The following is a 21,406-nucleotide window of genomic DNA, read 5'->3' as shown; positions in this document are numbered from 1 at the left end:
TTAGTTCGGTATTGGCGAACCAAAAACAGATCACAGAAAAAATAGCCATCAGCACAGAGAAACAGCTCAGTTCAAAATTACAAAATCATGTTAAGAAAAATTTTGAAATGTTCGGCTTACGAACCAATGAGGACTGGCTGGTAAACAAAACCAACATAATAGTACCCCCAGAGAGCCGTTGGTTATTGTCAATGGGGAAAAAATTCGCACTGCCAGTTTCTAGGAAAACGTTTTCACCCATACACCTGATCGCTGACATTGAACAAGGCATTCAAAGGATTGAAGATGAGAGACAAAAAGACGCACTGAGATGCACTGTGGCTACAAAAATAAATACCTACAAGAACAAACTCCAAAACACTCCGAAAGATAAGCTTATATTGAAGGTTTTTGAGGACACTAAGAACTTCGTGAAACAACATAAAGACAATATAATAATTACAACCGCAGACAAAGGACACAAAACAGTACTAATGTACAAGGTAGACTATAAACAAAAAATGGAACAACTACTAAGCGACAAAAACACATACAAAACAATAAGAACTGATCCTACACAACAACTAGTACGGAAAAACAACAACATCATAAATGACATTTACAAGCAGAGAAACATATCTTTAAAATTTAAGAAGCAACTTACTTGCACTGCGGCTACAGCGCCAAGATTGTATGGACTACCCAAGATCCATAAAGAACAAACTCCACTTAGACCGATTTCATCTTCTGTAGGTGTACCATGCTACAAACTTTCAAAACACATTGGACAGACCTTAAAAAACATAATATGTGGTACCCTCAATGTCAAAAATTCCCTCCAATTAAAACACAACCTCCAAGAAGTTAACATAGCGGAAGATGAAATTCTAATATCGTTTGATGTAGTTTCCCTCTTCACAAACATTCCCATACTATTAGCCATTCGAACAATAATGAGAAAATGGGAAAAACTAAAAGAACACACTACTTTATCAAATAAACAGTTCCAAACTTGCCTCGAATTCTGCTTGAGGGACAACAATTATTTCACATACGACGGCAAATTCTACCAACAAGTATACGGAATGCCTATGGGAAACCCCCTATCACCTACAGTAGCAGATATAGTGCTAGACAAAATACTTGACGACAGCATCACCGAGCTCAAATCCAGGGATATATATATCAAATACATAAATAAGTATGTAGACGATATATTTGCAATAATTAAAACAAAGGACGTGGAAGAAATTTTAAAAACTTTTAACGCACAACACCCAAAAATCCAATTCACGGTAGAAAAAGAGAAAGAAAATAAATTGGCCTTCCTAGATATGGAAATAATAAAATCGGATAAAAAGTTGAAAACGAATTGGTATGCAAAAGCTGTAGCATCGTCGCGAATAATTAACTATCATTCTAATCAACCATGGATACAAAAAAGAAACACGGCAATCAACTTTATAAAGAAAGTACGCGATTTAAGTGATCAGGAGTTCATAACTGAAAACAACCGAAAAATTAAAAATATTTTATACAAAAATGCGTACCCTAATAAATTAATAGACACATGGCTGGCAACAATAAAAACAATCAGCACTAACAATGTAACCAACAATGCAAATTTGAATAATGAAAACAATAAGAGACTATATACAGGTGTAACATACATACCAGGACTAACGGACAACAAATCAATGGAAAATTTTATGCGAAACAACAACATAACATTAGCACATAAACCAAACCAAACACTAAATAAAATATTTACACAAACAAAAGACAAAATTAACAAGGAACAACAACACGATGTAGTCTACGAAATAAAATGCAACGGAAAGGAAGGAGAAGTGTGCGAAAAAGTTTATATTGGTACAACGAAGAGATCATTGGGCATCCGAATTAGTGAGCACAAATCAGATGCGAAAAATATGAAAACGACTACTGCTATTGCTGAGCACCTAACCAATAAATGCCATACAGCGGACTTCGATAATGTTAAGATTTTAGATATAGAGAGGAGAGAGAGGACGCGACTAACACTCGAAGGGTTACGCATACAACAAAAAATAGAGAAGACGGTAAACTTCAAAGAAGACGTAAATAATATAAACGGCGCATACACAACTGCCATCAAATGCAATGGACGAGGCAATGGACGCAGTCGAAAATTTTAATTGTGCTAGTTTGTATATATATGTATGTTGTTGAATGAACGTTTTTGTTAATAAATGTTACATGTAAAAAGGAAACATTTTATGTTAAAGGTAAACGTTTTATGTTAAATGTTACGTCTAAAGACTAAATTGCAGTTCAAATGTTATTGTATTATGTTAAATTTAAGTGACCTGTTGGAAAATATGTTATTGCTTGATGTTAGTTATTAATAACTTTTTAATGTTTGTTTTTTCGTTTTATGTTTTATTAGAATAAACCAGACTCCCTGATGAAGATGTTATAAAAAACATCGAAACGCGTAGGAGAATAAGAAAAAACAAAAGTTTTTGTCTTTTTATTTATCGGCCGAAAAGCTCCTTTTGGAAAAATTAATACAAATTTTTCCCTTTTTGCAATTTTTTCTTTTTTTAATTTGAATTTTTGTATATATGTATATATGTATGTAATAAGTATATGTATAAGCAGCTTTTAAATTTGACACTATGAGGTTTTTTGCACTTTGGTTTTATATTATTGTCTATTTTTTAAACGAACGAAAAATTCGATTGATATAATTTTATTATCACTTTAAGGGTGGGCCAAGGATGGCTGCGAAGGACCATGAACAAACTTCACCGCCGTGCGCGGCGAATTACGGATGTAGGCGGCTTAAACAAGGGGTTAGATGTTGGTGGACCAAATAGAAGAAATGACGTTCTGCACAATAATCGTAGACGCCCCACTCGTATGGTAGGAAGCTGTCACAGTTCGCTAGATATATCAATGGTGAGCGCAGGACTCGTATTGGCAGCCGAAATCGCAAAATCGGTACTCTGTATCTTGACATTCGCATGCATATTTTGACTTTCGCATTCACATTTTGCCCATTCGCAATTTTTCTCCCTTTTCGCATTGCCGGCACTCTGTATTGCGAAAGCGAATGTCAAACAGCATTCATTTTCGCATTTTTCTTGCTACAAGTAATAGGCATTCGCATTGTACAAATATGTAAGTATTAATTGATGATTTTATAAATTGATATCTTTATATTCATTGTACATTCTTTTGAAAATATATAGGACAACTCAAAAAACAAAACAAACACAAAAGCAACAATTCGAACTCCTAGTGGACTTCATGGCAATACACCCAGATTTGGCCAAAGGGTTACTTAAAACACCCAACGCGAAAACAACGGCCAATAATTTGTGGAAAAGAGTAACTCGCCAACTAAATGCAGATGGACCACCGATGCGTGATATCACCGGCTGGAAAAAAGTAGGTTGGGTGATATATGTGTACTTTTAATTCTATAATGGGATTGATAAAATTTATAGGTTTGGGCTGACTACAAAGTCCATTTGAAGGCCAAAATGCGTCGCAATAAAACCAATATTGCTGGTACGGGGGCGGCCCATCTGTTTACTCCGCGCTCACCCCATTGGAACAGCAAGCTAGCGATTTGCTATCGATGGACCAAGCAGTCGACGGGATAGCTGGCACGCGGGAGTTTGGTGCGCGGCAGGGTATGACGGAAGTACCAAGTGAAATTTTGGAAGATGCTTTTAATGACGACAGCGAGTGGGTTGACATGAGTGAAGAGGAGAACGAGCAACCTTTCTTGCTACAACAACAACAGGAACCTTGCAGCCGATCGGTACTTACTCCACGTAAGAAGCAGAGTCTATTGGAAAGGCAAGTAGACAACCAAATTGAATACCAAAGCAACTCAGTAAAAGTGCTAAATGAGATTAATGACAATTTGAAAAACATTGCCAGAACGATGAGAATTACATTAAAAATAAAAAATAAAAAGTTAAAGTTCGCCAAGAACAATTTGTCCATAAACAAAGAATGGACCGTGAAAATTTAAGAGACAAATTAAACAAATTAGAAATTAAAAAACAAATGTTGGATGTGGAGTTACAGGCCAACAAAGCAATATCCAAAAAGTAGTAACAGATACACAAAATTTTTTTTTAAAGATATGTATACACATAATTTATGTACTACAAGTGGCTTAGTTTTTGTAATAAAATTTCCTTTTTATTTTCTATTTATTTACGTATGTACCTGCACATACACAGTGCATTACCGAAGTATAATTTGGTGCACTTTTCAGTATGTATGTTATTTATATACAATTAGTATTAGTTTTTATATATATACACACTTTGTAAACCTTACTTAAAACTTGAATTTAAATAATACTGAATTATATTTAGTAGTTTAAGTTGTAGGCCTCAGCAGCCGTAAAAATACATAAATAAATAACGTTAAATTTAAACCACTTTTTTATAAAGCATTTCTATTGGAAATCATGTCATTTTTTATTTGGTCTCTGATACAACTAGCAATATTTCCCATTCTATGATTTTCCACGTTTTCTGCATTTATTACGTTCACTTCTTCCGGTTCAATTTCTGAACTGGGAAGATTTTCAACTTTGAACATTATACAAATATTGTGCAGGGCACAACAAACATTTAGTATTTGTACCACTTTTGCTGGAGCATAATGCAACTCTCTTGAGGCCAAAAGGCAGCGAAATCGACCTTTCAAAACACCGAAAACTCTCTCAATGAGAGACCTTCCCTTTGAATGTCTTTGATTGAAAAAATTCTCGTCAGAATCCTCCGCAGAATTCCTGTATGGGGTAAGAAGCCATGGTTCCAACGGATATCCTGAGTCACCTGCAGATAACAAAAACATAAAGGTATTTTTAGCTGAATAGCATTCATTACCATTTATTATATGTATATATATTATGTTATATATTACATAAGTAACTATGTTAATGCGTGTATGCTACCATTACATTAAATCGATATATTAAAAAGCTTACCGAGAATTCGTTGGCCAGTATCTCCATTTTCATAGGCAGTCCTTAAATATACGCACTCAGCGGACAAGTTCCATATGTGCGAATCATGCGATGCACCTCCAAATTTACCATTGACCGCTCTTATTTGCATTTTGTGATCACATATCTAAAATAGAACAAAACATGTAGGCACAATAAAAGCAATCTTATTTAATCGAAATACACTTACGATCATTGCATTTATGCTGTGCTTAAGCTTTCGGTTAAAAAATAGATGTTCGTCGTTTGATGGCCTTATCATTTGAATGTGCGTTCCGTCCACAGCTCCGATCACACCCGGAATTCCACATTTAGCATAAAACCTACGGTTGGCATCCTGTTTTTCGCGATTGCTCATTGAAAAAGTAATATGCTTTGGACACAATATCGTTTCAATTGCACTGCAAACTTCCAAAATACAACTCGAAACGGTTTGCTGTGCTAATCCCGCGTGACGGTCTTGGCCAACAAGTGTTGGTATGCACCCTGACCAAGAAACTTCAACGTTGTAGAAACTTCTATTATTTCAGGAACTGCCGTTGCTCTCCGTGGGGTTTTCAACTCACTTTTAATGCTATTTAGCACATACAAAAGACTTCCTTATTAAGCCGAAAATTCTGCACAAAACTAATGAATAGAACATAAAGCAATAGTATATGTATGAGTAATTTTGTAACGTTTAAATTACCTTTGATCGCTGAGACTCATAATGTTGGAGTTGTCCCTTATAATCCTCCTATCAATTCTTTCTTCACTTAAATCGTCCCATAATGCTACAGAATCCATTTTTTAATTTGTTCAACAAAAATTAATCGTTAGCCGAAATTGTAATCGCCTTGTTTGTTTTGTTCTCTTTCTTTGACTTTGGTCAGTGATGCATACTCAAGCAAAAAATTAGCGAAAAATAAAAAAGCGACACTGTTAGCAATGCGATAGCGCTACAGAGTTCCAATTACCTTTCGCATCGCAATTTATTTTCGCATCGCACTGCCTTTCGCATCGCAATACAGAGTAGGCCCCCTGGTCCACCTTTATGGCGATATCCCGAAAAGGCGTCCTTCTATAGAATTAAGGCCCACGCCCTTTTAAAATACACATTAACACCTTTCATTTGATACCCATATTGTACAAACGCATTCTAGAGTCACCCCTGGTCCACTTTTATAACGATATTCCGAAAAGGCGTCCACCTATAGAACTAAGGCCCACTCCGTTTTAAAACACTTATTAACACCTTTCGTTTGATACCCATATTGTACAAACGCATTCTAAAGTCAACCCTGGTCCACTTTTATAACGATATTCCGAAAAGGCGTCCACCTATAGAACTAAGGCCCACTCCGTTTTAAAAAACTTATTAACACCTTTCGTTTGATACCCATATTGTACAAACGCATTCTAAAGTCAACCCTGGTCCACTTTTATAACGATATACCGAAAAGGCGTCCACCTATAGAACTAAGGCCCACTCCCTTTCAAAATACTCATTAACACCTTTCATTTGATACCCATATAGTACAAACAAATTCTAGAGTCACCCCTGGTCCACCTTTATGGCGATATCTCGAAAAGGCGTCCACCTATAGAACCAAGGCCCACGCCCTTTTAAAATACACATTAACACCTTTCATTTGATACCCATATTGTACAAACGCATTCTAGAGTCACCCCGGGTCCACTTTTATAACGATATTCCGAAAAGGCGTCCACCTATAGAACTAAGGCCCACTCCGTTTTAAAACACTTATTAATACCTTTCGTTTGATACCCATATTGTACAAACGCATTCTAAAGTCAACCCTGGTCCACTTTTATAACGATATTCCGAAAAGGCGTCCACCTTAAGAACTAAGGCCCACGACCTTTTAAAATACTCATTAACACCTTTCATTTGATACCCATATCGTACAAACAAATTCTAGAGTCACCCCTGGTCCACGTTTATGGCGATATCTCGAAAAGGCATCCACCTATAGAACTAAGGCCCATGCCCTTTTAAAATACTCATTAACAGCTTTCATTTGATACCCATATAGTACAAACAAATTCTAGAGTCCCCCCTGGTCCACGTTTATGGCGATATCTCGAAAAGGCGTCCACATATAGAACTAAGGCCCACTCCTTTTTAAAATACTCATTAACACCTTTCATTTGATACCCATATCGTACAAACAAATTCTAGAGTCACCCCTGGTCCACCTTTATGGCGATATTTCGAAAAGGCGTCTACCTATAGAACTAAGGCGCACGCCCTTTTAAAAAACTCATTAACACCTTTCATTTGATACCCATATCGTACAAACAAATTCTAGAGTCACCCCTGGTCTACCTTTATGGCGATATCTCGAAAAGGCGTCCACCTATAGAACTAAGGCGCACGCCCTTTTAAAATACTCATTAACACCTTTCATTTGATACCCATATCGTACAAACAAATTCTAGAGTCACCCCTGGTCTACCTTTAAGGCGATATTTGGAAAAGGCGTCTACCTATAGAACTAAGGCGCACGCCCTTTTAAAATACTCATTAACACCTTTCATTTGATACCCATATCGTACAAACAAATTCTAGAGTCACCCCTGGTCTACCTTTATGGCGATATCCGAAAAGGCGTCCACCTATACAACTAAGGCCCACTCCTTTTTAAAATACTCATTAACACCTTCCATTTGATACCCATATCGTACAAACAAATTCTAGAGTCACCCCTGGTCCACCTTTATGGCGATATTTCGAAAAGGCGTCTACCTATAGAACTAAGGCGCACGCCCTTTTAAAATACTCATTAATACCTTTCATTTGATACCCATATCGTACAAACAAATTCTAGAGTCACCCCTGGTCTAACTTTATGGCGATATTTCGAAAAGGCGTCCACCTATAGAACTAAGGCGCACGCCCTTTTAAAATACTCATTAACACCTTTCATTTGATACCCATATCGTACAAACAAATTCTAGAGTCACCCCTGGTCTACCTTTATGGCGATATCTCGAAAAGGCGTCCACCTATAGAACTAAGGCCCACGCCCTTTCAAAATACTCATTAACACCTTTCATTTGATACCCATATTATACAAACGCATTCTAGAGTCACCCCTGCTCCACTTTTATAACGATATTCCGAAAAGGCATCCACCTATAGAACTAAGGCCCACTCCGGTTTAAAACACTTATTAACACCTTTCGTTTGATACCCATATTGTACAAACGCATTCTAGAGTCACCCCTGGTCCACTTTTATAACGATATTCCGAAAAGGCGTCCACCTATAGAACTAAGGCCCACTCCGTTTTAAAACACTTATTAACACCTTTCGTTTGATACCCATATAGTACAAACAAATTCTAGAGTCAGGCCTGGTCCACCTTTATGGCGATATCCCTAAATGGCGTCCATCTATAGAACTATGGTCCACTTCCTCTTAAAATACTCTTTAATACCTTCCATTTGATACACATGTCATACAAACACATTCCAGGGTTACCCTAGTTTCTTTTTACAACATGGTGATTTTCCCTTACTTTGTCTCCACAGCTCTCAACTGAGTATGTAATGTTCGGTTACACCCGAAATTATGCGGCAGTTACTCACGAACGTACGTACCAAAAACGTGTCAGCTGACACGACCTATCTTATGAATGTGCAATGTAAACGAAAACTCACCGACGTGCAACGCCCGTACGTACGTAGCCCGAAACGTAGAAATCAAAATAATTTTGATTTTTTCCGTAAGAACGTGTCAGCTGATCGCTCTCTCACTAGACAGAGTTGCCTAGTAAACTGTTGTGCGCTAATTTTTGACCGTTTGCAATTTTATGCAAAAACACCTAATTAAAGTTTGAAACATTGTGAAAATAATTCGAAACAATTATGTAAAAGTGCTGATTATAAATATGTAATCTATTTATACTTATTTAATATGTATTCCGGCCTTTTACAATATCAAAAATTAAATTCGAAAAAGTTAATGTTTCCATAAGCATACATGCAAAATGGTCAATGGCAACAGTGCTTATCTGTAAACAATACACACACAAATATGTTATGTACATGTACACAGACGCACACATTGATTCCTACGGGCTTGAGAGTTCTGTCAAACGTGCTTCGTACGACAAACTTCCGTACGTACGGCACACGTCGATGGGTAACTGCCGCATTAGCCTTCCTTATGCGGCAGTTACCCACGAACGTACGTAGAAAAAACGTGTCAGCTGACACGACCTATCTTATGAGTGTGCAATGTAAACGAAAACTCACCGACGTGCATCGCCCGTACGTACGTAGCCCGGAACGTAGAAATCAAAACAATTTTGATTTTTTCCGTAAGAACGTGTCAGCTGATGGCTCTCTCACTAGACAGAGTTGCCTAGTAAACTTTTGTGCGCTAATTTTTGACCGTTTGCACTTTTATGCAAAAACACCTAATTAAAGTTTGAAAAATTGTGAAAATAATTCGAAATAATTATGTAAAAGTGCAGATTATAAATATGTAATCTATTTATACTTATTTAATATTTATTCCGGCCTTTTACAATATCAAAAATTAAATTGGAAAAAGTTGATGTTTCCATAAGCATGCATGCAAACTGGCCAATGGCAACAGTGCTTTGTTGTAAACAATACACACACAAATATGTTATGTACATGTACACAGACGCACACATTGATTCCTACGGGCTTGAGAATTCGGTCAAACGTGCTTCGTACGACAAACGTCCGTACGTACGGCACACGTCGGTGGGTAACTGCCGCATTACTTGTTTTTATCTAAGTTTATTTTAACTGAAAATGAAAGAATGTTTTCGTTTGTTTTTCTGAATGTTTAAATAATAAGTACTAGAGCCCTGCATGAATGCACAAAAATATGCCTATGAATACATTCACACAAATTTTGTACAAGCACTCATTCAATTCACTGGCATGAGAACTTATGGGTATGAGTACAAAAGGCTGTGAGTAGCAAAATATACAAGTACTTGCACGGTCTCGTCTCATGCAGCACAACTACAACCAATGACGTCAACGCATGTGTGTAGTACAACTTGTATATTCACTAGTACAACTTGTATATTCAGTATATTCTTGTATATTCAGTAGTACTACATGTATCGCAGGTGTACTTGTGTATACAACTACAGTTTGGTGAATTTTAAGGAATTATAAAAATGTACACTAGTTGCCAGTGTAAAACCCATTTATTATAACAAAATAAAGTGCGTAAATGTGCCATTTTAGGATTTTATTTATTTTTCATATTAATGGGTTTTCTTCTCTTTAACTAAGTAGGTTTAACTTATACTATTTAAGCAAGCAATTTTTTTTTTTATATATGTTCTAAATATTTTTCATATTGATATGTAAAAACATAATTTTTTCAACACATGTCGGGTTAAACCCTAGGGAACTACGCTTATTTGAAAGTAATTGCTTGGCGCTTGAAAATATTCTTTCTGAAGGGGCACTACTAGCAGGAGTAGCAAATATTTTTCGGCTTAGCTGGAATGACAGAGGATATTTAAGTTTATTAAACTCCCACCACTTTAGAACGTCAAAAGCGTTGTGCATGACCTCAGAAATATTTTCATATAGCATCAATTCTTCTTGTACTCGGTCAATACTACTAGGTATCTTTTGAGGCTGGAGAAATCCGGGAAATAGGTATTCTTTTTGTTTGAAAGAGAATCCTGCTGAGAGTTTTCATTGTTTATCAAACTGTCTTCATTTATTAGCCTTTCAAGCAAAGTTTTACAATGATCTTTGACTTCATTTTTCTCAGCAGCAGTAAACTGAGAGAGATTGTTAGTGGGTGGGAACAGAAATAGAGCTATTTTATGAATCATTGTTAAATTACTAAGTAAATTGTCCTTAAGCAATGTACGCAGCCGTAGCTTCAAATCTTGTATGCATTCTGACTCATCGTTGGTTGATTCGCAATGCCGCATTAAGTAGTAAACATGTACTATTACTAAATGTAAGGTTGGATAGCTATCGCCTTCCAAATCTATTGATGTTTCCTCAAATTTAGCTAGCACTTTAAGGGTATCTGTTATGGCATTTAAGCTTATTCCACTAATACATTTCAGTTGACGATTTTCCTCCAAAATATTTACAACGTCAACCCAGTTATTTTTGAGAGACTGTAGCATGTAGTAAACTGTGCTCCATCTTGTCGGAGAAATGCTCTCATTGGCGTGAAGTACAATGGATACTGAGACAGTATCAGTATGTCTCATTGTACATTCACGTGTGAATGCAGTCATGCAGGACTCTAATAAGTACCTATGCAAGTCAATGAAATTTATGAAGAATGTGCAAAAGTTTATTTTTTGTTGTTGTATTTATTTGGTTTAAATATTAAATAAAAATAAAAACAACGTTATAAAACGTTACAAAACAATTATTTTTATTTTAGATCACAAACGTCCGGTAACTGGAATTTTACTGTCCGGTTTCTGAAAAAACTGTCCGGTTACTGGCAAATTCTGACTTGTATCAAAACAATAATTTTTACAAAAAATAGAGAGTTTTCTATCGAAGTGAATGATTTTATTAGATTTAGAATTAAGCAGTAGTCATTTGAAAATTCAAAGTTTTTTAATATCACTTATAAAATGTAACGAAGAAGAGTTCAAAAGCTAAAAAAAAAGTTAAGTGGCCGGTTACTGGTACATCTACCCTAAATATATTTGGGAAATGAAATACCATTGATATAAAGCTCTTTTTTTGCAAAGATATAGCTAATTTTATTCGTCCACGACCCTTTTATAAATCTTTTATATAAAAGTGGGCATGGTCCTTAACCGATTTCGTTAATTTTTCTTCAAAGCATTCCTTATAGTAAAGGCAACCTCTCTGCCGAATTTTGTTACGATATGTTTAACGATTTTTGATTTATGATTAATGATATTTGTAAAATTGATTTTATCACATGTGGGCGGTGCCACGCCCGTTTTAAAAAATGTTTCCAAATTTTTATCAAGAGTCTCAATATCAGTCCACATGTCAAATTTCAACATTTTAGGTGTATTATTTACTAAATTATCAGGTTTTTGTGTTTTCCAAAATGTGATATATATAAAAAGTGGGCGTGGTTATCATCCGATTTCGCTCATTTTCAATACCAATCTATGCTAGGTAAACATAAGATCGTGTACCAAATTTGGTGAAGATACCTCAATATTTACTCAAGTTATCGGGTTAACGAACATGGGCGGCTCGTGACAATGTGGGGCCCTGGGCTAATGTTACTCGGGGCCCTGTTTTCTACGGTGATGCAGTATATAGTTATCAGAAAATAATCAGCTTATAAAAACATTTATTTATCAAAACAAAAATATGACAACAAAGAATATTAAATTACAAATCAACCTTTCTGCATTTTCGTGCAGCGAATTCCTATATTATTTCACCCGCTGTTATGCTGTCCGATGCCTCTGGTGGGACCGTCGTAATGTCCAGTGAGAATACTAACAACGTTGCCTGGTATGGTTCCACTCAGCTTCATATGAATAAATCCGCTGCAAACTATGCCATAAGCCCAACTATTGCTTCTGACGTATCTGAGGCCACACCATCAAGTGGAGAAATAAACCACCTTGAAAAGCAGTTAAGATTACACTGGACCACGAATTTCAACTTTTTTTCTTTACCAGAAACGCCATTATGAAATTCGTATGTAAAATCACCCCCTGATTTCGAAAATTGAGTTCATTTTTGATTCTATGGTACCGTTTTTGAGATATTTGCAATTTACCGTTATTCGAAAAAACCAAAAAGATGGCTACCTTTAATTACGTATATCTCACGAACGGGTCAAGCAATTGCAAACAAGTTTACAGAATCGAAAAGACGATAAAATTTTCTATAAATGCATTATAAATTGTTTTTTGCTCAACCATACAGATTTCGAGATATTAGCTCATCATTTCAGATTTTTGTTTTTTTTTATGAAAAAATATGAAAAAAATTACTTTTTGCGAGGGCAGCATTCCAAAACCACAACTTTTTTTCCAAATATTTTTTATTTACGTAAAGCTCTGTTTAATTAGAAAAAAGATAAGCTATCATCGAAGAAAATCGATGCAAAACTACGTAAGTTATAAGCGATCAAATAAAAATACCCAGGTTGCGCAACTTCAATGTATGTATACATACATATTGTCACGGATATTAGCATCACTAAATTATCCCATCACTAAGGCGATGCTAAGGCCATGCCAAGCAGTATTTACGTTAATAATTAAATCAAGTATACACATATATAAGGCAGCCCAGAGAGATGTCACACACAGATGCATTTACTTATATGCCTATGTGCGCAAACTACAAACATTCACATCAATAATTCAATCTTTATGTATCTACATAAACGAATAAATAATTGCGTCTACACATATGTACGTATACGAGCAGCGGAGCGGCAATGCACACACACGTGCATATATCTTATCTGAGTTGTCACAAGAGAGAGCAACAATTTGTGCACGTAGTTGTGGCTGGCGATTTTGTAGCCGAAACAACTAGTAAGTTCTGGAAATCGAACAGCCTAGAAGTATGCAGCGTAAACTATAAAAGCTGGGCAAGCGAGTAAGAAGTAATTCAGTTTGATTTGAGTTGTCAAGCAGTTTGATTAAGACGATATCTAGCGAGCAATAGCAGTGTTATTTTGAATAGTAGAGTTTCATTGAGCTATCAATCAGTGCGGTTATTAAGCAAGCTATTCGTTGCACAGTTTGTTATTGTGAAGTACTTTAATAAAGGCCATTTTGCATTATTACAAATTGGAGTTATTTATTCAACAGTTTAGTGATTCGAACTTAGCAGAGGATTGCAAATAAGAGGATTTACAAGCAAATTCGTTACAATTGGTGTCAGAAGAGGAATTGTTGAATAAATTCCAAAGGACAACAAGGACATGGCAAAGTTCGGTGAATTGAAGATCCAGCAACTAAAGAAGGAGTTGGAGACCCGTGGATTGAATACAAGCGGCGTTAAACTTGAACTTCAGGCACGGCTACGAGAGGCAATGGAAGCAGAAGGAATTGATGTGGAAGAGTATGTCTTTCACCTTGATGGGGAGGAGACAACAAAAATTGAAGAGAAAAACGAAACATCGCAGACGGTTACCAGCACAGATTTGAACATGATTTTGGCTGCAATATCTGCTCAAACATCGACAGTGGCTTCTCAACTGGAATCGCAAAAGACAGATATAACATCTCAACTAGAAGAACAGAAAACGTATATGTCATCTCAACTAGAAGAACAGAAAACGTATATGTCATCACAGATGGAATCCCAAGAGACACGAATAACATCGAAGATTGAAGCACAAGAAACGCGAATGTCAGAAATGTCGACACAGATTACATCCAAGATGGAAATGCAATTGGAAGAACAGAAGACATATATGGCATCCCAACTGGAATCGCAGGAGACACGCATAACATCAAAGATGGAAGAACAAGAGGAGCGCTTATCATTGCAGGTGGCACAAATGTCTTCACAGTTATAAGCACAGGAAGCAAGGGTAACATCAAAGCTGGAAGCGCAGGATGCAAAAATCGCTCAATTTCAGGCAGAAGTCGATGATTTGAAGGGTCGTATGGAGCAGTTACAATTAAATCGTCCAGCAGTTTCAGCGAGTAATTCAAAGGTAAAAACACCATCCTTTGACGGTTCTGTTCCTTTCCAGGTCTTTAAGCTACAGTTTGAGAAGACCGCAGCAGTGAACAACTGGAATGTGGAAGATAAAGTTGCCGCACTCTTCGTAGCATTGAAAGGACCAGCTGCCGAAATCTTACAGACTATTCCAGAATACGAACGGAACAGTTATGACGCATTGATGGCTGCTGTAGAACGGCGATACGGAAGCAAACACAATAAACAGATATTTCAAATAGAATTGCAAAACCGCTACCAAAAAGCTAACGAGACCTTGCAGGAGTTTGCTTCTGACATTGAAAGATTGGCTCATCTTGCAAATGCGGATGCACCCGTGGAATTCACGGAAAGAGTGAAGATTCAGAGCTTTATAAATGGCATACGAGATGTGGAAACGAAGCGAGCTACATACGCGAACCCAAAACTGACATTTGCTGAAACGGTATCACATGCATTGACTCAGGAAACTGCCTCCCTATTAAGTAAACCAGCATATAAGGCTCATCGTGTAGAAGTAGAAAGGCCAGAATGGGTAGACACAATTTTGGAAGCACTGAAGGGATCACAACAGAAAAATGCCGGAGTTATTAAATGCTTCAAGTGCGGCAACCCAGGTCATATTGCACGACATTGCAGCACCGGTCCCAATAGCTCCAACAATGTGGGTGGCCGTAAACGCAGAGCTGAAGGAGATGAGCAAATCTCCAAGTCCACTCAATCGTTAAACTAAAGCGAGTCAGCCCCAAGGGGCGACAGCTGGCTCCCTCAATTGAATGCCCCATAATCTCTATCTCACAAATTGGAAGAAGGTCAAACAATCTTACTGTCGGAGGACATGTGGATGGAAAGGAACGTTTACTGACTGTAGATACGGGTGCATCTCATTCCATCATTCGAGCGGATTTAGTCAACAAGAAGATAACACCATTGCGTGAAGTATCATGTGAAGTCGCAATTGGGAACGTCACGGTAGTACACAATTTTATAGTGGCAGAGATTGTTGATGAAATCATAATTGGAGTGGACTTCTTAATCGACCAGGGCATCAAGATCGACATGCAAAGCAAGACGATGCGATATAAGAACATGGATGTACCACTTAATTTCGGCTACGAGAGAGGCTACAGCAGTAAACGAGTGCTGGTGGAAGAGAGTCAGCGAATACCACCAAAATCCGAAGCAGTCATCTTGGCAAAGGTTGATGGAGATTGTGGGACAAAGGGAGATTGTGGGTTGTCGAAGCAGCAAACAAATCAGCACTGAACATACTTGTAGGAAAAACCCTGGCTATGACAAAACAAGATGGACGTGTTCCAGTAAGAGTACTCAATGAGTTCAATTCACCACTCAAACTAACTAAAGGAGCTATTTTGGGAAGATGCCAAGAGGCTGAAGTAGTTATTAACTGTGAACAGCTCCAGGAACACGTTTCAGCTAGTAATACTAATCTTTCAAATGACATCACGGCATGGACGCAGGGGCTAGAGGAAGCATATCAGAGTAAGGCAAAACAACTGCTCCTAAAGTACGCGAACATATTTGACCAGGATGGTTCTAAACCAGGCCGCACCAACGTTGTGAAACATCAAATTGACACTGGAGATGCGAGGCCGATCCGTCAAGCTCCACGTAGTGTTCCACTGGCGAAGCGGCAAGTTGTGAGTCAAATTATACAAGAAATGAGCGACAGCGGCGTCATCGAACCATCAGCTAGTCCCTGGAGCTCACCGGTAGTACTTGTAAAGAAGAAGGATGGAAAAATGAGGTTTTGCGTGGACTACCGGAAGTTGAATGACGTTACGAAAAAGGATAGCTACCCATTGCCAAGAATTGACGACACTCTGGACTCGCTCTCTGGTACGAAATGGTTTTCCACACTGGACTTGAAAAGCGGCTACTGGCAAGTGGAGGTAAATGAGGAAGACAAAGAGAAAACAGCCTTCAGCGTCGGAGATGGTCTTTGGCAATTTACAGTAATGCCCTTTGGATTATGTAATGCACCAGCTACTTTCGAGAGACTCATGGATCAGGTATTGAAAGGACTACATTGGAAAACATGCTTGGTGTACCTGGACGACATCATCGTATTGGGCAAGAATTTCGATGAACATCTTAAGAACTTGGAGGAAGTTTTCCAAAGAATAGCTGGCGCTGGTCTGAAGTTAAGTCCCAAAAAGTGTGCGCTGTTTAAAAAGGAAGTAAATTATTTGGGTCACAAGGTAACGACAGAGGGCATCTGCACTGCGAACGAAAAGATAGAGGCTGTAAAGGATTGGCCAAGACCACAGAACCTACATGAATTAAGAAGTTTCCTTGGGCTGTGTACATATTACCGCCGATTTGTACAAAATTTTTCCAGCGTAGCCCATAGCCTCCATGAGCTTACAAGAAAAAATAAAGCTTTTGAATGGAAGAAGGAGCAAGAAGGGGCTTTCCAAACATTGAAGGAGCGTTTGTGCACTGCCCCAATGTTAGCATATCCGATTCAAGGAGCAACATTTATTCTAGATACAGATGCGAGTGGATATGCTATAGGAGGCGTTTTATCACAACTGGTCGATGGACAGGAGAAGGTAGTTGCATATTACAGCCGTTCGATTGGAAAACCAGAGAGGAACTACTGCGTTACGCGGAGAGAGCTGTTGGCATTGGTAGAGTCCGTTAAACATTTTCACAAATACCTCTACGGCCAGCGATTCCGTGTCAGGACAGATCACACAGCTTTAAAATGGCTACTGCAGTTCCGTAATCCAGAAGGACAATTGGCACGGTGGATCGAGCGACTACAAAGCTATGACTTTTCCATTGAGCATCGAAAAGGTAGTACCCATGGAAATGCCGATGCAATGTCACGAAGACCATGTAGTTTGGAATGCAAGCACTGTTCAAAAGCCGAGGCTAAAGAAGACATTATAGATGTCCGGCTAATGAATATAACATGTACAGATGAATGGGACAAGGAACAGCTAAGAAAGTGCCAGCTAGAAGATGCAGATCTGTCACGTGTTATGCAAGGGCTCGAACGAAATGAAAGACCAAACAGAGAAGAGATGTCAGCAGAGAGTCCCATTGCGAAGTCATATTGGGCACAGTGGAACAGTTTGGAATTGATATCCGGTTGCCTTCATCGAGTATGGGAGAGTGAGGATGGTAAATACAAGAATAAACTGATAGTTGTTCCCAGAAAGAGGATTCCTGATGTGCTCAGCGAGCTGCATAATGTTCCAAGCGGAGGTCATCTTGGAATCACGAAGACGCTCGAGAAGATTAAACAGAGATTCTATTGGGTTAGTTGCCGTCAGTCGGTCACTGATTGGATTGCGAACTGCGATGTTTGCAGCAGAGCGAAAGGGCCCAGAACACGAAGTCATGGCCAGATGAAGCAATATAACTCAGGTGCGCCATTTGAAAGGATCGCTATGGATGTCGCCGGTCCATTTCCTACTAGCAACGGCGGAAACAAATATGTACTGGTAGTTATGGATTATTTCAGCAAATGGCCAGAGGTATACCCAATCCCAAATCAAGAAGCGGAAACGGTAGCAGAAGTTTTTATAAACAAATGGGTTGCAAGGTATGGTGTACCAATGGAGTTACATTCTGACCAAGGCAGGAATTTCGAATCAGCTGTGTTCCAGGAAATGTGTAAGTCATTGGGCATTCGAAAAACACGGACAACTGCATTGCATCCTCAATCCGATGGTATGGTAGAACGATTCAATAGAACATTGGAGGAGCACTTAAGGAAAGTAGTGGACAAGTACCATAAAGAATGGGATACCCGCATACCATTCTTGATGGCTTACCGATCAGCAGTGCATGAGACAACGGGCCAAACCCCTGCAAAAGTAATTTTTGGCAATGACCTTAGACTGCCAGCTGATTTGAAGTTTGGGATAGATGCCAATGCGGAGAGAAATGTCAGGAAATCCACTAGTGATTTGGAAGAAGAGGTAAGAGAAATACATGATCTGATAAGGCAACGAACAAAGATTATGAGTGACAAGATGAAAGCCAGATATGATAAAGCAATTAATTCAGAAGGTTTTCAGGAAGGAGATTTGGTGCTGTTATACAACCCACAACGTAAAAAAAGGTTTGTCCCCGAAATTGCAGTGTAATTGGGAAGGCCCATACAAAGTTGTAAAACGGATCAACGATGTAGTGTACCGCATACAAACCATCGGTAAACCACGAACCAAAATGAAGGTGGTCCATTTGGAAAGGCTAGCAACGTTTAGATCGAGAGATTTGTCTGAACGGGACGATCAGACTTAGGTGGAGGGCAGTGTCACGGATATTAGCATCACTAAATTATCCCATCACTAAGGCGATGCTAAGGCCATGCCAAGCAGTATTTACGTTAATAATTAAATCAAGTATACACATATATAAGGCAGCCCAGAGAGATGTCACACACAGATGCATTTACTTATATGCCTATGTGCGCAAACTACAAACATTCACATCAATAATTCAATCTTTATGTATCTACATAAACGAATAAATAATTGCGTCTACACATATGTACGTATACGAGCAGCGGAGCGGCAATGCACACACACGTGCATATATCTTATCTGAGTTGTCACAAGAGAGAGCAACAATTTGTGCACGTAGTTGTGGCTGGCGATTTTGTAGCCGAAACAACTAGTAAGTTCTGGAAATCGAAGAGCCTAGAAGTATGCAGCGTAAACTATAAAAGCTGGGCAAGCGAGTAAGAAGTAATTCAGTTTGATTTGAGTTGTCAAGCAGTTTGATTAAGACGATATCTAGCGAGCAATAGCAGTGTTATTTTGAATAGTAGAGTTTCATTGAGCTATCAATCAGTGCGGTTATTAAGCAAGCTATTCGTTGCACAGTTTGTTATTGTGAAGTACTTTAATAAAGGCCATTTTGCATTATTACAAATTGGAGTTATTTATTCAACAGTTTAGTGATTCGAACTTAGCAGAGGATTGCAAATAAGAGGATTTACAAGCAAATTCGTTACAATATATTAAAGGTATAAAGTGCAAATGGGATATTATCCGGATAAACGAATAACACCATATTAATGATAATACCTTTTCTTTAAATAAATCAAATAGTACTTTTAATACTCGAATTGTTTTATAGTAGGTAGAGTGGTTGCATCGAAAGGAAGAGTGGTTGGGTTCGAAAGCTGCTGTAGGCATGTAGTTATAAACATGTATTTCCGTCACTTATGGGTAAGTATGCAGGTAGATTTTCAAAATTATAAGACACAGAAAATTTTTAAAGCCTACATCTAAAGCAGGTAGTATTTTCTTTTCCTGGCTTCGTATAAAAAGGAACCTTTCTGTCTAGGTAAGATTTGATTTTTTAAATTTTATTCTTGTTCCGAGTATAAATATGAGTTAATGCGCCTTGAAACTTCATAACATCTGCCAGGCTCGCCGGAGGTAGTTCAGTTCATAAGTCAAATTTCAAAACCATGATTTAGTAAAAAAAATAAAATGAGTAAAAAGACGCGAGAATTTGAGTGTAATAACGATCCAGATATGTTCTGTTTCATGTGTGGCCAATATACTATCATAAGGCGACGACGAGTGTTCTCAGATCATATCAAAACTTTATACTCCAAGTATTTTGGCATTGAGCCTAAAAATGCTGAAAAACCATGGACATCGAACACTTTGTGTACATCGTGTCGAATAGAATTGATTCAGTCGGAATCCGGACAACAAATAAAATTTGATACACCAATGATATGGAGAGAACCTACTTGCCATTCAATAGAGTGTTATATTTGTCAAACAAAAGAACTTGGCGTTGGAAGATCAAGAAGAGTAACCTATGCCAGCGTACCTACAGTGACATTACTAGTACTACATTCAACGGCAGTTGCGGATCCAGTTCCATTATCAACAGTAACATCTGAGTGCGGGGAATCAAGTTGTACTGAATTTCGCATGGGAAAGAAGAGAAACGTTCTATCACAAGCACAACTTAATGATTGGATAAGAGATTTGGAACTATCCAAGGAAAAGGCCGAGATCCACACTTCTCGTATGCAACAATTTAAATTTGTATCATCCGATGTTAAGGTGATATATTGTAGAACTCCTCAAGAACCATTTTCCAAACACTATACCAAGAACGACAGTATATGGTACTGCAACTACATTCCTGGTTTATTCAAAGAGTTTGGTCAAACATATGATTCAACAGAGTGGCGATTGTTCATAGATAGCAATAAACTGAGTTTAAAGGCTGTATTATTGCATATTGGTAACAAAAAGCCTTCTATCCCGCTAGCACATGCAGTAAATACAAAGGAAACCTACGAGGAAATGCAAAAACTACTCAAATTTATCAAATATGAAGAGCATGATTGGAAAGTATGTTCTGATCTCAAAGTCGTTGCAATGCTATGCGGTCTACAAAGTGGCTACACCAAGCACTGCTGCTTCCTCTGCAAGTGGGATAGCCGAGCTCGTAAGGACCACTACGTCAAAAAGGATTGGCCGGAAAGAGTCGAGTTTACCGTTGGTGTGGATAACATCAAATACACCCCTCTTGTCAAGAAAGAGAAAATCATACTTCCACCCTTACACATCAAGCTCGGTCTCATTAAAAACTTTGTTAAAGCTTTGGACAAAGAAGGCGAAGCAATCGACTATTGAAAACAATTTTTCCAGATATTTCTCAAGCCAAGATAAAGGAAGGTATTTTTGTCGGACCACAAATAAAAAAGTTGATCAACAATAATCAATT

The 21,406-nt window shown here is 37.9% G+C and overlaps 1 protein-coding gene and 1 pseudogene across 18 annotated transcripts in view; one reads left to right on the top strand and one right to left on the bottom strand.

The window, feature by feature from the left end:
* LOC137237381 (uncharacterized) overlaps positions 1 to 21,406 on the top strand; it is a 617,434-nt gene that overhangs the window by 505,025 nt on the left and 91,003 nt on the right. For 16 of the 18 annotated variants that reach the window (XM_067760943.1, XM_067760942.1, XM_067760946.1 and 13 more), the window contains one exon: positions 12,394 to 12,481. The exons of the other annotated variants lie outside the window; for them this stretch is intronic. In XM_067760943.1, coding sequence (XP_067617044.1) covers positions 12,394 to 12,466 — 73 coding nt within the window. In that variant the 3' untranslated portion in view covers positions 12,467 to 12,481. Of the gene's footprint in view, positions 1 to 12,393; positions 12,482 to 21,406 lie in introns of those variants that run through there. 18 annotated transcript variants of the gene reach the window in all.
* On the bottom strand, positions 4,432 to 5,840 carry LOC137250426 (putative nuclease HARBI1; annotated as a pseudogene).

This window comes from Eurosta solidaginis, chromosome 1, assembly GCF_040869045.1.
Source record: "Eurosta solidaginis isolate ZX-2024a chromosome 1, ASM4086904v1, whole genome shotgun sequence".
Taxonomy (NCBI): domain Eukaryota; kingdom Metazoa; phylum Arthropoda; class Insecta; order Diptera; family Tephritidae; genus Eurosta; species Eurosta solidaginis.
This window is presented reverse-complemented; position numbering and strand designations above follow the sequence as displayed.